This window comes from Nannospalax galili, unplaced genomic scaffold (genome assembly GCF_000622305.1).
Source record: "Nannospalax galili isolate Female #2095 unplaced genomic scaffold, S.galili_v1.0 scaffold1508, whole genome shotgun sequence".
NCBI lineage: Eukaryota > Metazoa > Chordata > Mammalia > Rodentia > Spalacidae > Nannospalax > Nannospalax galili.
Genome location: NW_008358858.1, coordinates 448728 through 465269, shown reverse-complemented (window position 1 = coordinate 465269; position 16542 = coordinate 448728). Strand labels below are relative to the sequence as shown.

General features: G+C 51.6%; 2 protein-coding genes across 19 annotated transcripts in view; one reads left to right on the top strand and one right to left on the bottom strand.

Moving 5' to 3' along the window:
• Positions 1 to 8851, top strand: part of Coq8a (coenzyme Q8A) — a 34071-nt gene extending 25220 nt beyond the window's left edge. For 4 of the 6 annotated variants that reach the window (XM_008822358.2, XM_029558265.1, XM_017795409.2 and 1 more), the window contains 11 exons: positions 707 to 781; positions 3474 to 3596; positions 4839 to 4924; positions 5036 to 5176; positions 5558 to 5639; positions 5725 to 5818; positions 6026 to 6167; positions 6408 to 6515; positions 6643 to 6708; positions 6932 to 7018; positions 7994 to 8281. In XM_008822358.2, coding sequence (XP_008820580.1) covers positions 707 to 781; positions 3474 to 3596; positions 4839 to 4924; positions 5036 to 5176; positions 5558 to 5639; positions 5725 to 5818; positions 6026 to 6167; positions 6408 to 6515; positions 6643 to 6708; positions 6932 to 7018; positions 7994 to 8281 — 1292 coding nt within the window. Of the gene's footprint in view, positions 1 to 706; positions 782 to 3473; positions 3597 to 4838; positions 4925 to 5035; positions 5177 to 5557; positions 5640 to 5724; positions 5819 to 6025; positions 6168 to 6407; positions 6516 to 6642; positions 6709 to 6931; positions 7019 to 7993 lie in introns of all 6 variants that reach the window. The other 2 variants (XM_008822357.3, XM_008822360.2) reach the window with 2 other exon arrangements.
• Positions 8852 to 9923: 1072 nt separating this feature from the next.
• The window catches only part of Cdc42bpa (CDC42 binding protein kinase alpha), a 311536-nt gene continuing 304917 nt past the window's right edge, over positions 9924 to 16542 (bottom strand). For 11 of the 13 annotated variants that reach the window (XM_008822349.3, XM_008822352.2, XM_008822356.2 and 8 more), the window contains 2 exons: positions 14106 to 14263; positions 13636 to 13777 (listed from right to left, as the gene is read on the bottom strand). In XM_008822349.3, the coding sequence (XP_008820571.1) occupies positions 13646 to 13777; positions 14106 to 14263 (290 nt within the window). In that variant the 3' untranslated portion in view covers positions 13636 to 13645. Of the gene's footprint in view, positions 13778 to 14105; positions 14264 to 16542 lie in introns of those variants that run through there. The other 2 variants (XM_029558261.1, XM_017795405.2) reach the window with 2 other exon arrangements.

Here is a 16542-nt window from a genome sequence, read left to right as displayed (position 1 = left end):
GAGGAGGAGGAGGAGAAGGAGGAGGAGGAGAAAGGGGAGGAGAAGGAGGAGGAGGAGGAGGAAGGAGGGGGGGGAGGGGGAGGAGGAGGGGGATGATGGTGATTATGATGTGGGCCCTGAGCAAGGCCCCCAGGCTTTCTGCCTGGCCTTAGCAGCACCTACAACGAGGGAGGACCCAAGAGACATTGTCTTCAGCCACTGCCAGTGCTGCCACCAGGGAGGATGAGGTGGGGCCTGGGGTCTGTTCTAGGAGTCTCCATGGGCTTTGGCTGGGACACCCTGTGTTTGCTGTTGTGGAACATTCCAGCTTCTGTCATCAGGCATTTCATATTGCTGTGGTGATAACTGGAACCTCCTGCAGACTTGAGTGGGTAGCTGTATTCCACAGTAGTGTTGTCGGGAAGTGGCCCACGTGCTGGTCCATCTTCCCATGTGTGCTGGTCTCTCCATATGGGTTGTATTTGTGTGCTAGTGAGAGTGTGGTTGTCAAAAGTAATAAGATGCAGACTTCCACAGGAGGCACCTGCCTAGAGCCACCTATTCCAAAACCACCCATGTATGTTCCCCTTCCCTCCTGCTTTCTCTTTTTTCAAAATGCTGGAGTGCAGTGGGGGCCCCTGGTGCACTGAAGTACTCTGGCTGCTGACCAGGCCTGGTGGGTGGGCAGCTCCAGCCTCACTGAGCATCTATACTCTTGTCCTTGCAGGTCTTGCTGTAGGTTTGGGCTTTGGGGCACTGGCCGAGGTTGCCAAGAAAAGTCTACGCCCTGAGAGCTCCACAGGTGAGCAGGGGCCTCCATAGGAGGCGGGAGGGCAGGACATCCAACCCATCAGCCTGCCTATGTTCCAGGAGTGTTGAGTCCATATAGATTGTGTTCCTGGGGCTGAGTGCTGTTCATATGGATAGATGCACCTGCTTTAGAGGATTGGAAGCTTGAAGGCTGCTTCTTCAGCCCCAGCTGGTCATCCAGCCCCTTCTTGTTCCCTTTGGCTCTCCACACCCATGGCCACCACCAACATACCCACTTTCAATCTCACATTTCCTCTTGCACGCCCACTGTCCGTCTCCTCTCCTGCTCTGCTCTTCAGCCTGAGTCCGCATGGCCTGGTCAGGTCAGGAGTACGGGGCTCCCTGCTTCCCTGTGGGTAGGAATGTAGGCATCTGGGACAGACCCACAGTGCCCTGCTTTTGCTGACCATGACCCAGAGAGGATGGAACCTCTCTAGAGTCTGTTGGTCTCTGAGACAAAGATCACAACATCTCTGTTCTCTGCCCCCCAGGTCAGGCCCAGAAGGCATGTCTGGAACAGGCAAACAGGTGTCACTTGTGGCTATGAAGTCTAGAGAGTGTTCTGTATTCAGGTCCCTCAAAAGCCAAGGGGGTTCCTGCTGCTGGAATACTGGCTGGGGAAGAATCTGTGAGATGCCATACGCCCCCTCCAAACTTCTCCAGAGACAGGTGGCTGGGAGTTCATCCAGCAGGGCCTTTGGGGCTCCAGGGCTGTTGAGAGCTGTTGGTGGATTTCCCAACTTGTATTTGAAGTTCTGGGGTGGGCAGCCCTGCCCTACCCACTCTAGGAGTATCAACTTATTAAGGTTCCTCACAGCTCTCTGTCCTCTTCCATCTGGACCTCTTGATAACCACAGTCCAGACTCTGCTGGGACCCAAGGGGGACATGCCAGCCCCCCCAGACAGGTCCTCTTCACTCATGGGGTTATCTCATCTGGAAGAAGGCACAGCCATATCCCTAGCAGTCCCTGTCTTGGGATGGACACCCTGTGTGTCCTTGGAAGGGGTCTAAGGACAGAGGATTAACATAGGTATTTTTAGTGCTGGTGCTGAAACACTTTGGGATGTGAAGGCTGTGTTTCTCTGCGTGAGAAGTCAGCCTTTCTAAGGCCCAGCACCCCTCCTGGCCCCTGGAGCTGGCTATTCATCTCACCTTGTCCAAGCAGAGAAGAGGCCAGCCTGGTTCCAAGGGTGCTGTTGGTGTCCTTTTTCAGGGACGGTGGTGACTGAGGCTGAAGGGACCCAGGTTCCATTAGCTTTGCTGATGTCCTAAGGCTTAGGTCAGGGTCCATGGACCTGGGTAGACCCTGAACTACTTAATACACCTTGGCATGCCTTGATTTTGAGGATGCTGACCAGGCTGGGGAGGTCTGTATCGGCCCTGTCCTTCATTGAACTTGCCACCATGTCTTTGACCTGTCCCGGCTGTTCCAGGTCATTCTGGGTAGGGGGCATGTCTCTAGCCTATGGGGATCAACCACATTTGGGGAAGGGATGCCTCAGGAGATGGGGACCCAGCAGAGGCGTGGTCTGTGTATAGACAGGGAACAAGGTTTCCTTCCACAGGCCAGGGAGGTGAGCAGGACAGGCAGCTGAGCTTCATGGAGGCCTAGTCTATCTGTGAAGCTACCCTTGTCCTCTGTAGATCTTGTCCCATTGTCTTAGGAATGAGTCTAACCTCAACACACCTGCCCCTGGGGCTGGCAGACTGATGGCTCTGCTCTCTAGCCCTTGTTAGCTCCTGTGCCCCCATTTGTCAGAGGCAGATTGGACTCAGCCTGGACAAGGGCAGTGGAATGGACACCGTCCTGTTACCTTGCTGGGCACTCAGAGCAGTCCCACTCAGCATTATGTATAGCACCTGGGCTTCATATTCCAGTGTTTCAGCACCAGCTCTAAACACGTCATTGCTTTTGCTCCTAGGCCTCCAGGCTTGTGGATGTATGCTGAGGGAGCTGCATATGTTCACAGTGAGGCACTGAGGGGCCAGAGGGGATAAAGCCAGGGTCTGGGCTTTTGACCCAGTAACTCACACAAGGCAGTAAAAACTCCAAATGTCACAGGGCCAGGGAAGACAGTGGGACCTGGCAGACCAGAACCTAGTTTGGGCCTGTCCCTCCCTCTTTAGAGGGTGGACTCCTTATATAGGCAGAGGCACTGATGCCCTTTGGCTACACTGATGGCTGGCTGCAGGATTCATTTGGCACGTGCAGGTCCCTGGAGTCATCTAGTTGCTGCTACCTCTACCCTGTGTACGGACAAGGGTTCATGGGCCAACTGTCTGTGCCAAGGTGGGGCAGAAGGAAGAAACAGTACCAGCAGAACATGTGCTGTCCTTGACCATGGGGCTTACTGCAGCCATGTAGGCCAATGTGGCAAGTACACAATGCTAGTGATACAGAGTCCCTTCATTTGGGATAGGTGGAGTAGAGGCTTGGCCATTCTCACCAGGGCACAGTCGAGGAGCCTCCTGATCTTTCTGCCAGATTTGCCCCACCTGTAGGGGAGGCCCGCTGGCCCTGGAGGGCTGTGGAGCATATACATGGGAACTTAAAATTGCCTTGCTGGTTCTGTGGACACCCAGCCATTGTGGACATTGCCCGAGCCCCTGTGCCAGGCTCCATGAAGGTTTCTTTCTGGCTACTCCTTGCCCAAAGTGTGTGCTGACCCCTCCTTCCCCACAGGGAAGAAGGCTGTGCTGGATTCCAGCCCCTTCCTGTCAGAGGCTAATGCGGAACGCATTGTGAGTACGCTGTGCAAGGTGCGTGGGGCGGCGCTGAAGCTGGGCCAGATGCTGAGCATCCAGGGTGAGTGCTGGGCTCTGTCCTTGCCCTGGCTTGTGGACATTGGGGTGTGGGCAGTGGTGGAAGGCACAGTGGGTATATGTGGAGAAGTGGGGAGATATCTGCTGTCCTGGGACACAGGGATGTTTAAAACATTGCCTTCAGCAGGAGCCAGGTCATGTTTCTTGCCTGAGTATTTTGAGAAACTCAGCATCGCAACTCAGCCCCTGCTGCCCTGCCATGTTGGCCACTGGGAGCTAGTGGAAGAGCTTGTAGCTCGGCTTTGGGGACCAGTGTGTGACCCCAGAGAGAGAAAACTTGGGCCAGGTGGAATGAGGAGCAGCAGCACTCGGGGAGCCTTGGGCTTCTCAATGGTGTTCGGTTGGCTCTGAGAGCAAGGTGGGCTTGTTACCTTGACTGAATTCAATACCTGGTGTCAGGTGTTGGGTGAGGGGTGCTGTCCGGGCAATGCAGCTGGACACAGACTTTCTGGAAGCTTTGTGTACGGTACCTATCTGAAGCCCAATGATGCTCACAACCTGCCTGTCTTGTGTCTGGGAATTTAGCTGACAGAAAACTCATCGAACTGGGATTACAGCATGGGATCCCAGGGCAGCAGCAGCTATAGGGCCAAAAGCAAACAACGCAGGCTGTTGAATGGTGAGGGCCTGTGTGGGGATCCAGCCATGCTTAACACTGCTGCTCCCAGGACCTTTGGAACAAACACCTGGGGGATGGACTCTTGATAGAACACTGCCTGAGAAAACTTACTGTGTCTGCACAGGGCCACTCTGGGTAGGAAAGAAGTGTATAGACAAAAGATAGGAAGCACTGTTTTTTATCCAGAGGTAGTCAGATTATGGGCAATTTTAATATTCTATAATCACAAACTTTACCCCCCTCTCAGGTCACAGGGATAAGTTCAGGGCTCCTTGCTGCTCTTCTGGAGGGGAGGGCTACTGTGCACTGGGCATACTGGCTGGAACCTTGAATTGGCTGGTATCCTACTGCATGCCCACCCCAGCACAGAAGGCCCCTGTCTGGAGTCTGTGTACCAGGAGGCGGCTGAGTGTGGGTTTGCTGTGTAGCCTTGGTCTGTCACTTGGGTCTAAGCTTCAGGTCCCAGAGTGAGGGAGGGGGAAGATAGCATGGTGACCTTGTTTCATCCAGGAGGCCACACTGGCAAGGGCCACCTTGGCAGTCCTGTTACTGGCCTGTGAACCCCTCCAGAGGGAAGCTCTCTCTGACTTATCTCATGTCTTGCAGATGATGCCTTCATCAATCCCCACCTGGCCAAGATCTTTGAGCGGGTGAGGCAGAGTGCTGACTTCATGCCGCTGAAACAGATGATGGTGAGGCTGGTGGGAGGTAGGGGAGTCACCTCCTGGCCTTGAGGATCTTTCTAAAGACCAAGCTCCTCAGGGTGCCCCAGGCTGTGCTGATGTTTTCCCTGGACTCTGCAGAAAACCCTCAACACCGACCTGGGCCCCCACTGGAGAGACAAGCTGGAGTACTTTGAGGAGCGGCCCTTTGCAGCTGCTTCCATTGGGCAGGTGCACTTGGCCCGTCTGAAGGGTGGCCGTGAGGTGGCCATGAAGATCCAGGTAGATGGTCCTGTGTGGTGTGTGCCTGTCCTCACAGGGCTGCAGAGGGTCAGACCAAGGCCCTGTGCTGGGGCCTCTCCAATGTCTCCTGGGGCACCCTCTGTCTGTCCTTAGTGCCTGGGTTCTGGGGGATGGAGCAGTTTCCCAGCAAGCCTGGTAGAAGATGGCCTAAGCTGAAGGGAGGAACCCTGAGCCAGGAGCTATTCCTGAGGGTAGGAGTGTGAAGTGGAGCAGTATGGTGCTAGGTTAAGTCACACAGCCTTGAGTCTTAGCTCTGTCTCATCCAAGTTGAGGGGTCTGGCCAGGCATGACTTGAAAGCTAACGGGCAGAGATAGCCTGCCCTGCTTCCTGCCCAGGTAGTTCTCCTTCCTTCCCTGCAGTACCCTGGAGTGGCCCAGAGCATCAACAGTGATGTCAACAACCTCATGGCTGTGCTGAACATGAGTAACATGCTTCCAGAAGGTCTGAGGCTGGCTTACAAGCACAAGGTGGGAGGGGGTCGCCCTGTAGAGTCCATTATCCCTCCTAATCGTCATCTTTGGTACAGGCCTCTTCCCTGAGCACCTGATTGATGTGCTGAGGCGGGAGCTTGCCCTCGAGTGTGACTACCAGCGGGAGGCTACCTATGCCAAGAAGTTTAGGTGTGGCTCTTGTGGCTCCTAGCTTGTGGGGCCCCTGGGAAGCAGAGGGCCACCTGGGTGGAGGAGGCCTCTATATCTCTAAGGGGGGATGGCCCTAAGGCCCAGGCCTGGCTACATCCTCCCCACTGTAGAGCAGGTCTCACTTGGTGGGCTTCTCATCTGAGGCTGTAGAGAACCAGGCTGAGTGCAAGCTTCCTCTCCATGTAGGGAGCTGCTGAAAGATCACCCCTTCTTCTGTGTGCCTGAGATTGTGGATGAGCTCTGCAGTCCCCACGTGCTGACCACTGAGCTAGTGACAGGCTTCCCCCTGGATCAGGCGGAAGGGCTGAGCCAGGAAGTCCGGAACGAGGTGTGTGGATGTTGGGCAGGCCTACTGTGCTGGCAAGTGTTGGAACCTAATGGTGTCGACAGAAACCCCACGGCCCTAAGCTCTCTGTGGGGAGGACAGCAAGAGCATGGTGGCTTCATCCTCCTGCAGGGGCAGGGTACTGGGACTCGGCCACTGGGGCCCCAGTTAGGGTGTAACTCAGGAGGCAAAGACTTTGTAGTTCACCAAGCAGTCTGACCCAGGCCCCTACCTCATCTTCAGATCTGCTACAACATCCTGGTGCTGTGCCTGAGGGAGCTGTTCGAGTTCCATGTCATGCAGACTGACCCCAACTGGTCCAATTTCTTTTATGATCCTCAGCAGCATAAGGTGAGCCCTGGCTTGAGCCTTATGTGGGGATATCAGCAGAGAACTGGGTGCCCAGTCCCCGAAGAGATCTTCTCCTTGCCCCATGCCTACAGGAGCCATAGGTCAAAACTTGTATCCCCATCTGCAGGTGGCTCTCCTGGACTTTGGGGCAACTCGGGAATATGACAGATCCTTTACTGACCTTTACATTCAGGTAAAGACAGGAACGGGACCTTGGTTCATCTGTTTCAGAGGCTTAGAGCCAATGCTGGGTATTCAGAGGGTGGGAGAGCTACCTAGGGCTGGCCACAGCCTGTCAGGCTCACACAGCAGGCTATGGCCCCCAGGCCAGGAGGCTGGAGGCAAGCAGGAGGGTCAGGGTGGCATAGGCTGGAGCTTCTCTGGGCCCTTGGGAGCCTTTTTATACTTCTATTTAGATCATCCGGGCTGCTGCTGATAGGGACAGGGAGGCAGTGCTGCAGAAATCCATAGAGATGAAGTTCCTCACTGGCTACGAGGTCAAGGTGAGTTGAGAGATGTAGTCCCAGCTCTCTGTAGGCATGGCTGTCATCTTTTGATGTATAGGTACCAGCTGCTCTTTGGGAGCCTGTGAGCCCTAGAGGCTTCCTTAGTCACGGCAGTCTGAAAACTGCACTCTGTGGGAAGCACACAGGCTGCTAGGCGGGGCAGGATTGTTCTGCTTAGGGGCTCCTAAATGCTGTGAAGCTGTTTCTGCTACCTGCCTACCTTTGCCATCAAGAGGCGGGGACGGGGTGGCTAGCTCAGGCAGGCAGAGCATCCAGGCCTTTAGATAAGGGGCCTGGGCTGAACCTCTTCACCTAGGAGATACAGGGAACAGCACTTGACTTTCCTTGACTCCTGGGTTCACACCTAGTTAGAGTGCACCATCAGGATGGGTGGCCCTTGCTCATCTGTTCTGTAAACAGCTCATTATTCTCACCTTCCAAGCTCACAGTGGGCAGCAGCTCCCATTTCTTGTATGACTGGCTTGATTTGTCCTCCCTGAGGGTCACTGCTCCACCCTTCTCATGCTTTGCTGGTGACAGTTACTTGTCACGGGCCCCATGGGAGACACTGAGTAGTGTGCTTGGTAGGTGACTATGGCTGTGTGGGAGGCCAACACTGGCAGCTTCCACTATAATCCACAGAACTGGTCAATTCTGTGGGCTCTGCTATTTTTGGCCAGAACAACTTTGTAAGGACTGAACTGAGTGCCATGTATAGGGCACAGACTCCAGCAGCATTCTACCTTATCTCTCATGGAGGCCAGTTACCAGTACTCCATCTTCCTGGCTTCTAAGGGTTGGAGCTGATGCCTGTTACCATCATAGAATTTAGTTAAAAAACAAAGCCGTAACTCTAATTCACCACCTCTGATGTCTGCCAGCTCTAGGAGAACTTGATGCTTAGGTCACTGTGGTAGGACCTGGGGCTGTGGGCTCCTGACCTGGTCACTTCTGTTCTTCCTCTTTACGCAGGCCATGGAGGATGCACACCTGGATGCCATCCTCATCTTAGGGGAAGCCTTTGCCTCAGATGAGCCCTTTGATTTTGGCACCCAGAGCACCACTGAGAAGATCCATAACCTGATCCCTGTCATGCTGAAGCACCGTCTCATCCCACCACCGGAGGAAACCTACTCCCTGCACCGCAAGATGGGTGGCTCCTTCCTCATCTGCTCCAAGCTAAAGGCCCGCTTTCCCTGCAAGGCCATGTTTGAGGAGGCCTACAGCAACTACTGCAGAACAAAGGCTGGGCTACAGTAGTCAGGGGCCAGGTGACCTGGGAGCTACACCTTCCTGCAGGCCCAGGCAAGCCTGGAGGGTGGCTGGTTGAGCAGGAGCCGGTGTGTACGGGGCGCTGGTTACCTTAAGAGTCAGCAGCCACAGGAGACCCCACTGTTGCCTCTGAACTGTGCAGACACAAAGGCACGCTTCTTTCGCCACCTCCTCCCTACCGCAGTGTTCACCAGGAATGAGGAGCGAACGGAAAGAGAAGCCAGCATGGCAGTGTCAGGGTCTAGTCAGCCGTGTAGAATGGAGCTGTTTCTAGTGAGCTTTGTGTCCCTACCCCTGCCCTTCGTAGTCCCAGCTTGTGGCCTGTAGCCAGGAGAATGTCTGAACAGTAGCCTGGTCCTGTGCAGACAGCCATGCTGGCTGGGTCTCAGTGTGGACAGCACAGCCCCTTTGCAAGAGCAGCACTCCAGTGTGCTCCTAGAGAGGCAGTTACTACCCAGTCCCAGGGCATCAGCACAGGCTCTGAATGTATTTACATCTTATAATTATCACATTTACTTCCATTCAATAAGAAAAAATAAAGTGCTTTAGAGACAGGCATTTTCCGTGTGCTCTGAATTCTGGGAATGAGGATGGTCCCACTCTCTCCTGTTGGTGGTCTTTCCCTGTAAAGGTTCTCTAATCCAGGCCCAGTGTCACAGCCTGTTTCCAGTGTGAGCTGTTAGTACATTGCAGAAGGCCACATTCACTCTAAGGGAAGAGGGTGTTTTCCCCCAACTGTTGACAGTGCTGCATGTAGCCACCTTTGCCACCTCTGCTGGCAGGGTTGTGCCAGGCCGGGTCATAGGGAAGTTAAACACTCTCCCAAATGGTTTTTCCGAGACAGCAGGATGGCTGGATGCTTGGGTGAGTCCTTCCCCAAGCCCTGTAACGTACTAGAAAACACTGCAGTGTTGTCCAGGAAGGTCCTCATCTAAGTCTTAAGAGCTTTTGAAATTTGCTCTGAAATTTGGGGTTATACTAACACCTAATTCACTGCTCACATGACAATGTCCCAAGGAGGCACTCAGTAGCAGATGCCCAGCAGTGCATGCCAGTCCTGTGCAGGTACAGGTGGGGCCCTCTTAAACATCATCCAGCACCTGCTAGCCCAGGTGATGCAGGATGCCCAGCTGGCCTTAGTTTCTTCCTCTGAACCCACATGCTGACTGACCTTTTATGGTGAGTTCTGCTCACAGTTACTGCCTCTAAGGCCTAGTGTGCATTACAATTGCCTGCAGCTCTGTCTGGTTAGAGGGGTCTGAGTGACTTTGCATACTTCAGAATCTGTTAAGATCACCCAGTGTCACCTGTGTGCCAACTCTTCTAAGTGGCTGTTCTGCCACAAGCAGATCAAGTTGTTCACAGGTACACACTGCGAGAGCCATTCAGGATGCTTACCTGAGGAGTGCCCGACAGCCTGAAACAATTATTGGGGTGTTCTGACCACAGGGAGCTGAAATCTGAGGAAACAAGTTATTCCTGCCTGAGCTCTGAGGGAACTTAAAAGGCCCAGATCAAGCCCCAGGGGAGTCTTATTAGGTGTGTGAAGAAGAGTCCAGAGGATAAGGGACCAAGCAGCAGGTCAGGAACTCCTCACACTCCTTAAACTGAAAGAAAAGGGCAAAATAACTCAATTCTAACAGTTCCTTATTTTATTGCAGTACATCAAAGTCTGGTTAATTAGGTGATACCAACATAAAATATTGGTGAGGAATCCTTTGTTACATTTTTGACTATCCCACTTTAAACATTTCTGTGCAAAAAAATCCACATTATAGTTTGGTACTAGATAATCTCTCAGGAAGCTCCCTAAGACATCGAGGGCATAAAACCAAATGAGTGACAGGCGGCCAAAGCAGTATCCACCCCTTCCACACACACACACTGGTTGGTGTTATACGCTAAACAAAAATGATTACACCTAGGCCATGCAAAACTGTACAGTAATATTACAACGAGAAAAAAAACCCTAGAAATTTATAAAATAAATGATAGCAAATAAAAAGGTCATTTTGTTTTCAGAGACATTGAGGCTGACACGGTGGTCCGTTTCCCATGACTGCAGCCTTGCCCTGTGTAAAACTTGTCCCTGGGAAGGGAGAACGCGCCAGAGTGCTGCCAGAGCTGCAGGAGACATACCAGAGCAGGGCTCTCCTTACCCAGCAGGGCTCCACAGAGAGCTCTGGACTTGAGAAGAATGAAGGTTTTAACAAGGAATGAGCTGCTCAAGAGGGTGCAGTGAGATGCCATGCAGCCTGACAGGGTTGGCAGGGGCAGGGCAAAGGCTAGGTGGAGTGGGAAGTCCCAATTAATTCCCTGTCATACCCAGGGGACTTGGCCCATAGCAAACCTGCAGCAGGAATGTCAGCTGATCTGAGTACCCCTGTGCGAAAGGGTGGGGGACTCACTCAGGCCCCCAAGTGGGGAGAATTCAATGTCACTGCCAAGGCTGGTGCATGGCCTGCTGCATCTGGGAGTGGATGTCTGTGCCCCCGACTCTGGCTTTCCTTTGATACCTGAGATTCCACATAAGCTGGTCTTTCTCAGAAGAGATATGGTCATGAAGTAACAAAATGACATAATTCTAATGTATGGACGGAGAGGCTGAGAGCCAGTGGGAATGACATACTGTTGCTGTAAACACGACAGGAATTTCAGATACTCCCCTGATGCTTGGCTACAGGAACTGGTTGGAAAGACAAACAGACGGGTCATTTGTAGTTGTATCCCAGTCTTAAAGCTGTGCTCCTTGGGAAAGAAGAATGCAAATGTCTAAATGTAGGGAGTGTGTGTGTGTGAGAGAGTGTGTGTGTGTGTGTGTGTGTGTGTGTGTGTGTGTGTGTATTAATAACTAACAAAGTAGAATCTGCTTTAGCAATCATTTGACAAGTAGGAAGGCTTTTGTTTTTGGCAAAAAGAAATATGTATATTTTGTACACCCAAAAAACACACAACAGATTAGCCAGAATTGAAGGGTAAATAACAAACGGGCTGGGCCTGTAGCACCAAGAGCGAACCAACAGACACTATGCCAGAAATGCCTCTGAAGTGCATTTTTTCTTCCTAGTAAGAAATTAGTTTCTGTTGCCACACACATTAAAAAAAAATCCTGCATGGGAGGGGAAAAAATGATTTCAGACAGCTAAATAACCTTTCTGTGATCTTTGTTACTGACCACCTTGAGGGATCTGTTTCTGTCTCCGGAAACCTGCTGCCCATCTTCCCCCATCACCCTCCAAAGCTTCTGGCAGGAACATACTTCATATAAGGCTGGGATGAGTCCAGTGAGACAGTCATTATCTCAGGAGAATTCTCCCCAGTACTCCTCCCCTGTGGTTCCATCCCAGTGCTGCTGGTGTCTAACATACTTTGGGTGGGGGACAGCTGTAAGAATGCCTGGATCTGTGGCTGCGGTGGAAAACTCACCAAGAGCTCCAGGAGCCCTTATGGACAGCAGGGCTCACTGCAGGGAGCTGAACTTTAGGTAGGTTTAGACTGTGATTCTAAAAGGGTCCTTTTACAAACATTCACCTGTAGGCAACAAAATTCACAATTAGTTGTCAAAGCAACAAACTAGTGGCTCAGTGCAGAGTCCAGTCAGTCTCAGCCTGGTCAGCTTTCTGCCTGGGAAGAGGGGAGAGAGGGAAGGGTGTGGGGCTGAGGGAAAAGGACAGGAGGGGAGCCAGACAGGCACTTGTCTTGCTGAGCCCATTCTTTCATGCCAAGTTCAAGCAGATACAGCAATGACCAAATTCAAAGTCTGACCCTTGATATTCCGATGTACAAAGTGATGACACTTCTTTTCCAAAAGCAAAAGTGTCTGGGAGATGAGAGTTGCACAGTGCCCGTCCAAATTAAAACGTACTCATATCTGAGCTGGTGGCACATTCAGAATGTTCCGTGTCAAAGCTGTTCTTTTAAAACTCCTATCAGAGGGGTTTTCTTTGCAGTCTTCTATCCCTGAATTCTGCAACCTCTTTCATAAGGCAGTACACCTGGGGAGTCCAGCCCGCCAAGTGGCTTGCTGTGCCAGGTGTCAGTGAGGTGGGTAACTGCTTAATTCCATTTTAAGTATGGTTTAAACAGGGGAGAAAATTGCTACTTTTTGTGAAAAGTAAAAGTGGAAGATTATTTATACAGGGTATTTCGTGTCTACCTTTTTCTCTTGTGTTCTTAGCTGGAGGGACACGTGGGAATAAGCTCTGGTTCTACACCTTGCTTCCCGGGGGAAGTGCAGCAGAGGTTAGGAGGGGAAGCTGACCCTAGGAGCCACAGGGTGGGTGGGGCTAGGGACTGGTGGGGGGGTTGTCTTTCTCTAGGGCTCCCCTCCCACCTATGCATTGGGCTCCTCTAGCCCCTCCCACAGGACGGAGGGAACATTTGGTCAAGGCTGCTCAAGCCCATGTTTTTTTGTGGTTTTTATGATTTAGTAATGAAATGCCTTCCCAGCCAAGACTCCTGTGAGGAAGCGCACACCCACCCTTAATCAAACCAGTCTCCTCTAGAGGCTATGCTCAGACACCCACCTGCAATCTAGGGAGGGATAGGATTTGGTCAAGAAGGGGCAAAAAAGCAGTTTCGTGAACCATTTCATGATCTTCAGAAGCTGTGATTCTTGTGTCCTTTCTAATGGAAAAGGTCAGAAGGTGTTAGACCTGTACCTTCACATTCACCTGTGTGAGATACCAAATGGGAAGGAGGTATGTTCAAATTCTACCACTAGAGGAGGTGGTGTGGAAGCCTGTTGCCTCTGATGAGGCTGGAGCAGCCGTGATGCTAACTCTGGTGTCCAGGGCGCACCCCACTGATGGCACCAGGCTCCACAAGTTCCTTACAGCTCTCCAGGTGATGGTGGCACCCACCACTGGGACCTGACTTCTGCTCTCTTTTCAAATGCTACTGGAGGCCTTTTTACCCTGTACATGACAGCTGGGACACAGACAGAAAACAACACATTCTTTAAATTAAACGATCTTTCTTATATATGCAATCATCTTTCACTGAATACAAGATGCTTCTTTGACTATATACATTCAGTATTTAACTTCTACATTTACGTATTTAAACTCTGTATTGTAGTAAAATATGTAGTTTTAACTCATGAGGATTTCCTGGCAATAGTCAGCAGACGCTCAAGGAGGCTGCTGGGGCTACGTGAGGGCTATGAGTCTACTCTTAGTGCTGCGTCTGCACAGTCTGTCTACAAAGCTACCTGTGGGGAGGGTGCAGCGGCCCGGCTGCAGTCGGGAGGACTGGTCACCTGGACTGTAGGAAGGCGACACTGCTGCCAGGTGCATTGTGGGGGTGCAGAGTCCCTGCCTGTGGCCGCGCCCGTCCCGGGCGGCCCTGGGCTCACTGGTCCCAGCTCCCTCGGTCCGTGCTCTCCAGGGAGAGGCTCTTGGTCTTTCGGGGTGAAACCGGGCTCGGGGGGCTGCTCAGGTTGGAACTGTTGGAAGCTGTGGAATGCCTTGGCGAATCAGAATCCTGTAAAGCAAGGCAGCAGTGTGAAGCCAATGGAGAGACCAGGTGCATGATGACCCAGGGCCCCCTCCAGCCTCCTGACCAAACCACAGGTGGGCTTCTTTCCTGTCAGTCGACAATCCCTCCATGAACTAAGACAGAACAGGACATGTGCCCACAGTCCTTTCTGCAGGCCTTTAGCAACACTGGCATTTTCATTCAGAAGCCATTAGAAGCCATGTGAAGGCCTTGCAGGGCCTGCTGAAAGTGGAGCAGCTGCTGCAGGAGAGGGCGAGGCAGGGGGTGGGGGGGTGGGATCACCGGGGACTAAGATCACCCATGGCCCATTAACCTCTCCGTCATAGTCCCTCGCAGGGGCGTCACTTCCTTGGTCCATGCCTCCGGATGACAGAGAGCCCTCTGAAGGGGAAGGCATGGGCTGTCGCTTTGTATTGTAGCTTCCTCCAGAGAATTCCCTCTTCAGTGCACTGCCATTCTGAGCGGAGGACCCTATAACACCATTCAGGAAAAAGCTGACATATATGGAAGAGGACATTCCTGTAGAAAGTGTACAGGCTGCCAAGACAGCAAGTCACCCTCCCGAGGAACAGGAAGCCCAATGTGAAAGGCCGTTTCTGGCTCTCTGGCAATGGGGACCTCCAGGGTTTGGGCAGCAGTCTCTTTGCCCAGACAGTCATTCCTCCACTGCCTAAGGAATCTCCCATCTGCAGGGAGACTCAGCATCTGGTAAGCTTGTCTAACATACATGCAGTCCTGCTATCGTCAGGAGTCGGCCTTTCTTAAAATAGACAGGACATCTCTTCCCAGCCAGGCCTGAGCTCACAGCAGGTTCAAAACCGAGCTGCGGTTACAGCAGCAGGGGACAGTCATCCCTAGACGATGACTGCCACCCTACATGGTCTACCACATCCCTTCCAGAAATTCTCATAAAAAAAGCAGGAGGACTGGAGAGATGGCTCAAGTGGTTAAGAAGCACTGGTTGCTCTTGCAAGAGGGCACAGGTTCAGATACCAGCACCAACATAGCGGATAACAACCATCGTAACTCTAGTTCCAGGGGATCCAACGCCCTCTTCTGACCTCCCTGGGCATTACAGGACATGAGTGCACTTACATACATGCAGGCAATACAGTTATATACATGGAAACAAAACAAAAAAAGACAGCCAACCAACCAACCAAACAAAAAAATGAAGGAAACACAGAAGCACTCTCACCCCACAGGGCAAAAAGCCTGATAGCAAAATGAGGGCAAGTTTCTTCATGATCATACTCAAAAGTATTTTGGCCAGTGTTGGGACACATAACGGGGACCAACGGTGTTCACAGCAAGAAAAAGGAAGAAATAACTCTTTCGAAACTTGCGGAGGATTGTTAGCACCTATTCACAGCTCCCCAGGTTCCTTAATGATTCTCTAGTTTTTGTTTAAAAAAGTTTTAATCTTGGGAGCTGGAGAAATGGCTCTGCAGTTAAGAGCATGGCTTGATCTTGCAGGGGATCCAGATTTAGTTCCTATAACCTACATGGCAGCTAACAACCATCTCTAGTTCCTGGGGATTTGATGCTTTCTTCTGGCCTCTGTGGGCACTGCATGCATGGATGCACTTACAAAATACAGGCAAAACAAAATAAAAATAAATTTTTAAAGGTTTTAATTTTGGGGCTGGAGAGACAGCTCAGCAGTTAAGAGCACTGACTGCTCTTGCGGAGGACCCGGATTTGATTCCCAGCATTCATATGGTGGCTGACAATCATCTGTAACTCTAGTTCCAGTGGATCTGACTTCCTCTTCTAACATCTGAGGGTACTGCATGACATGAGTGCACTTACGCACATGCAGGTACTACCTTCATACATGTAAAACAAAAAATTTTTAAAAGTTTTAATCTTGTCAACCTTCAATACTACAACCAATGGTTGAAACCACTAAGATATACTCTGTTTTGACATCCTACTGATTTTATAAATTCCTCCTTTTAAAAAAAATATTTTATTATTTTTATTTTATGTGTATGCGTGTATTGCTTGCATGTAGGTAAGTGCACTCGTGTCATGCAATGCCCGTGGAAGAAAGAAGGTCAGATCCCCTGGAACTGGAGTTATGGACAGTTGTTAGCTGCCATGTGGGTACTGGGATTCAAACCCGGGTCTCCTGCAAGAACAGTCAGTGCTCTTAACTGCTGAGCCATCTCTCCAGCCCCCTATAAATTTCTCCTTTACATTAGGAATTCAATGAAAATATCACCAGCTGAGAACAGCATGTTTATCAATTGACCACTAAGTACCCATAAAGACACTGTGCAGAACCTGCCAGGTAGACTGTCCTTGGTACCCCAGGCCTCTTTCTTCCCTGGTGGTCAATCACTCACAGGAGTCAGACAGGCCTGCTTCTGAGTGACCCTCACACCTGACCCTTTGCAGAGGTCACCAGCACTGCTTGTAAACATGGCATTATGGTGCTTTAAAAATACAACTATGTAAGTACCCATAAAGACACTGTGCAGAACCTGCCAGGTAGACTGTCCTTGGTACCCCAGGCCTCTTTCTTCCCTGGTGGTCAATCACTCACAGGAGTCAGACAGGCCTGCTTCTGAGTGACCCTCACACCTGACCCTTTGCAGAGGTCACCAGCACTGCTTGTAAACATGGCATTATGGTGCTTTAAAAATACAACTATGACTCCTATCCTCAGGCCTCTTGGGGTAAGTCCATAGTGCAGCCCTCCGCGCCTTGACTCCCCCAGCCACATTCACCCTTCCATCTCCCCC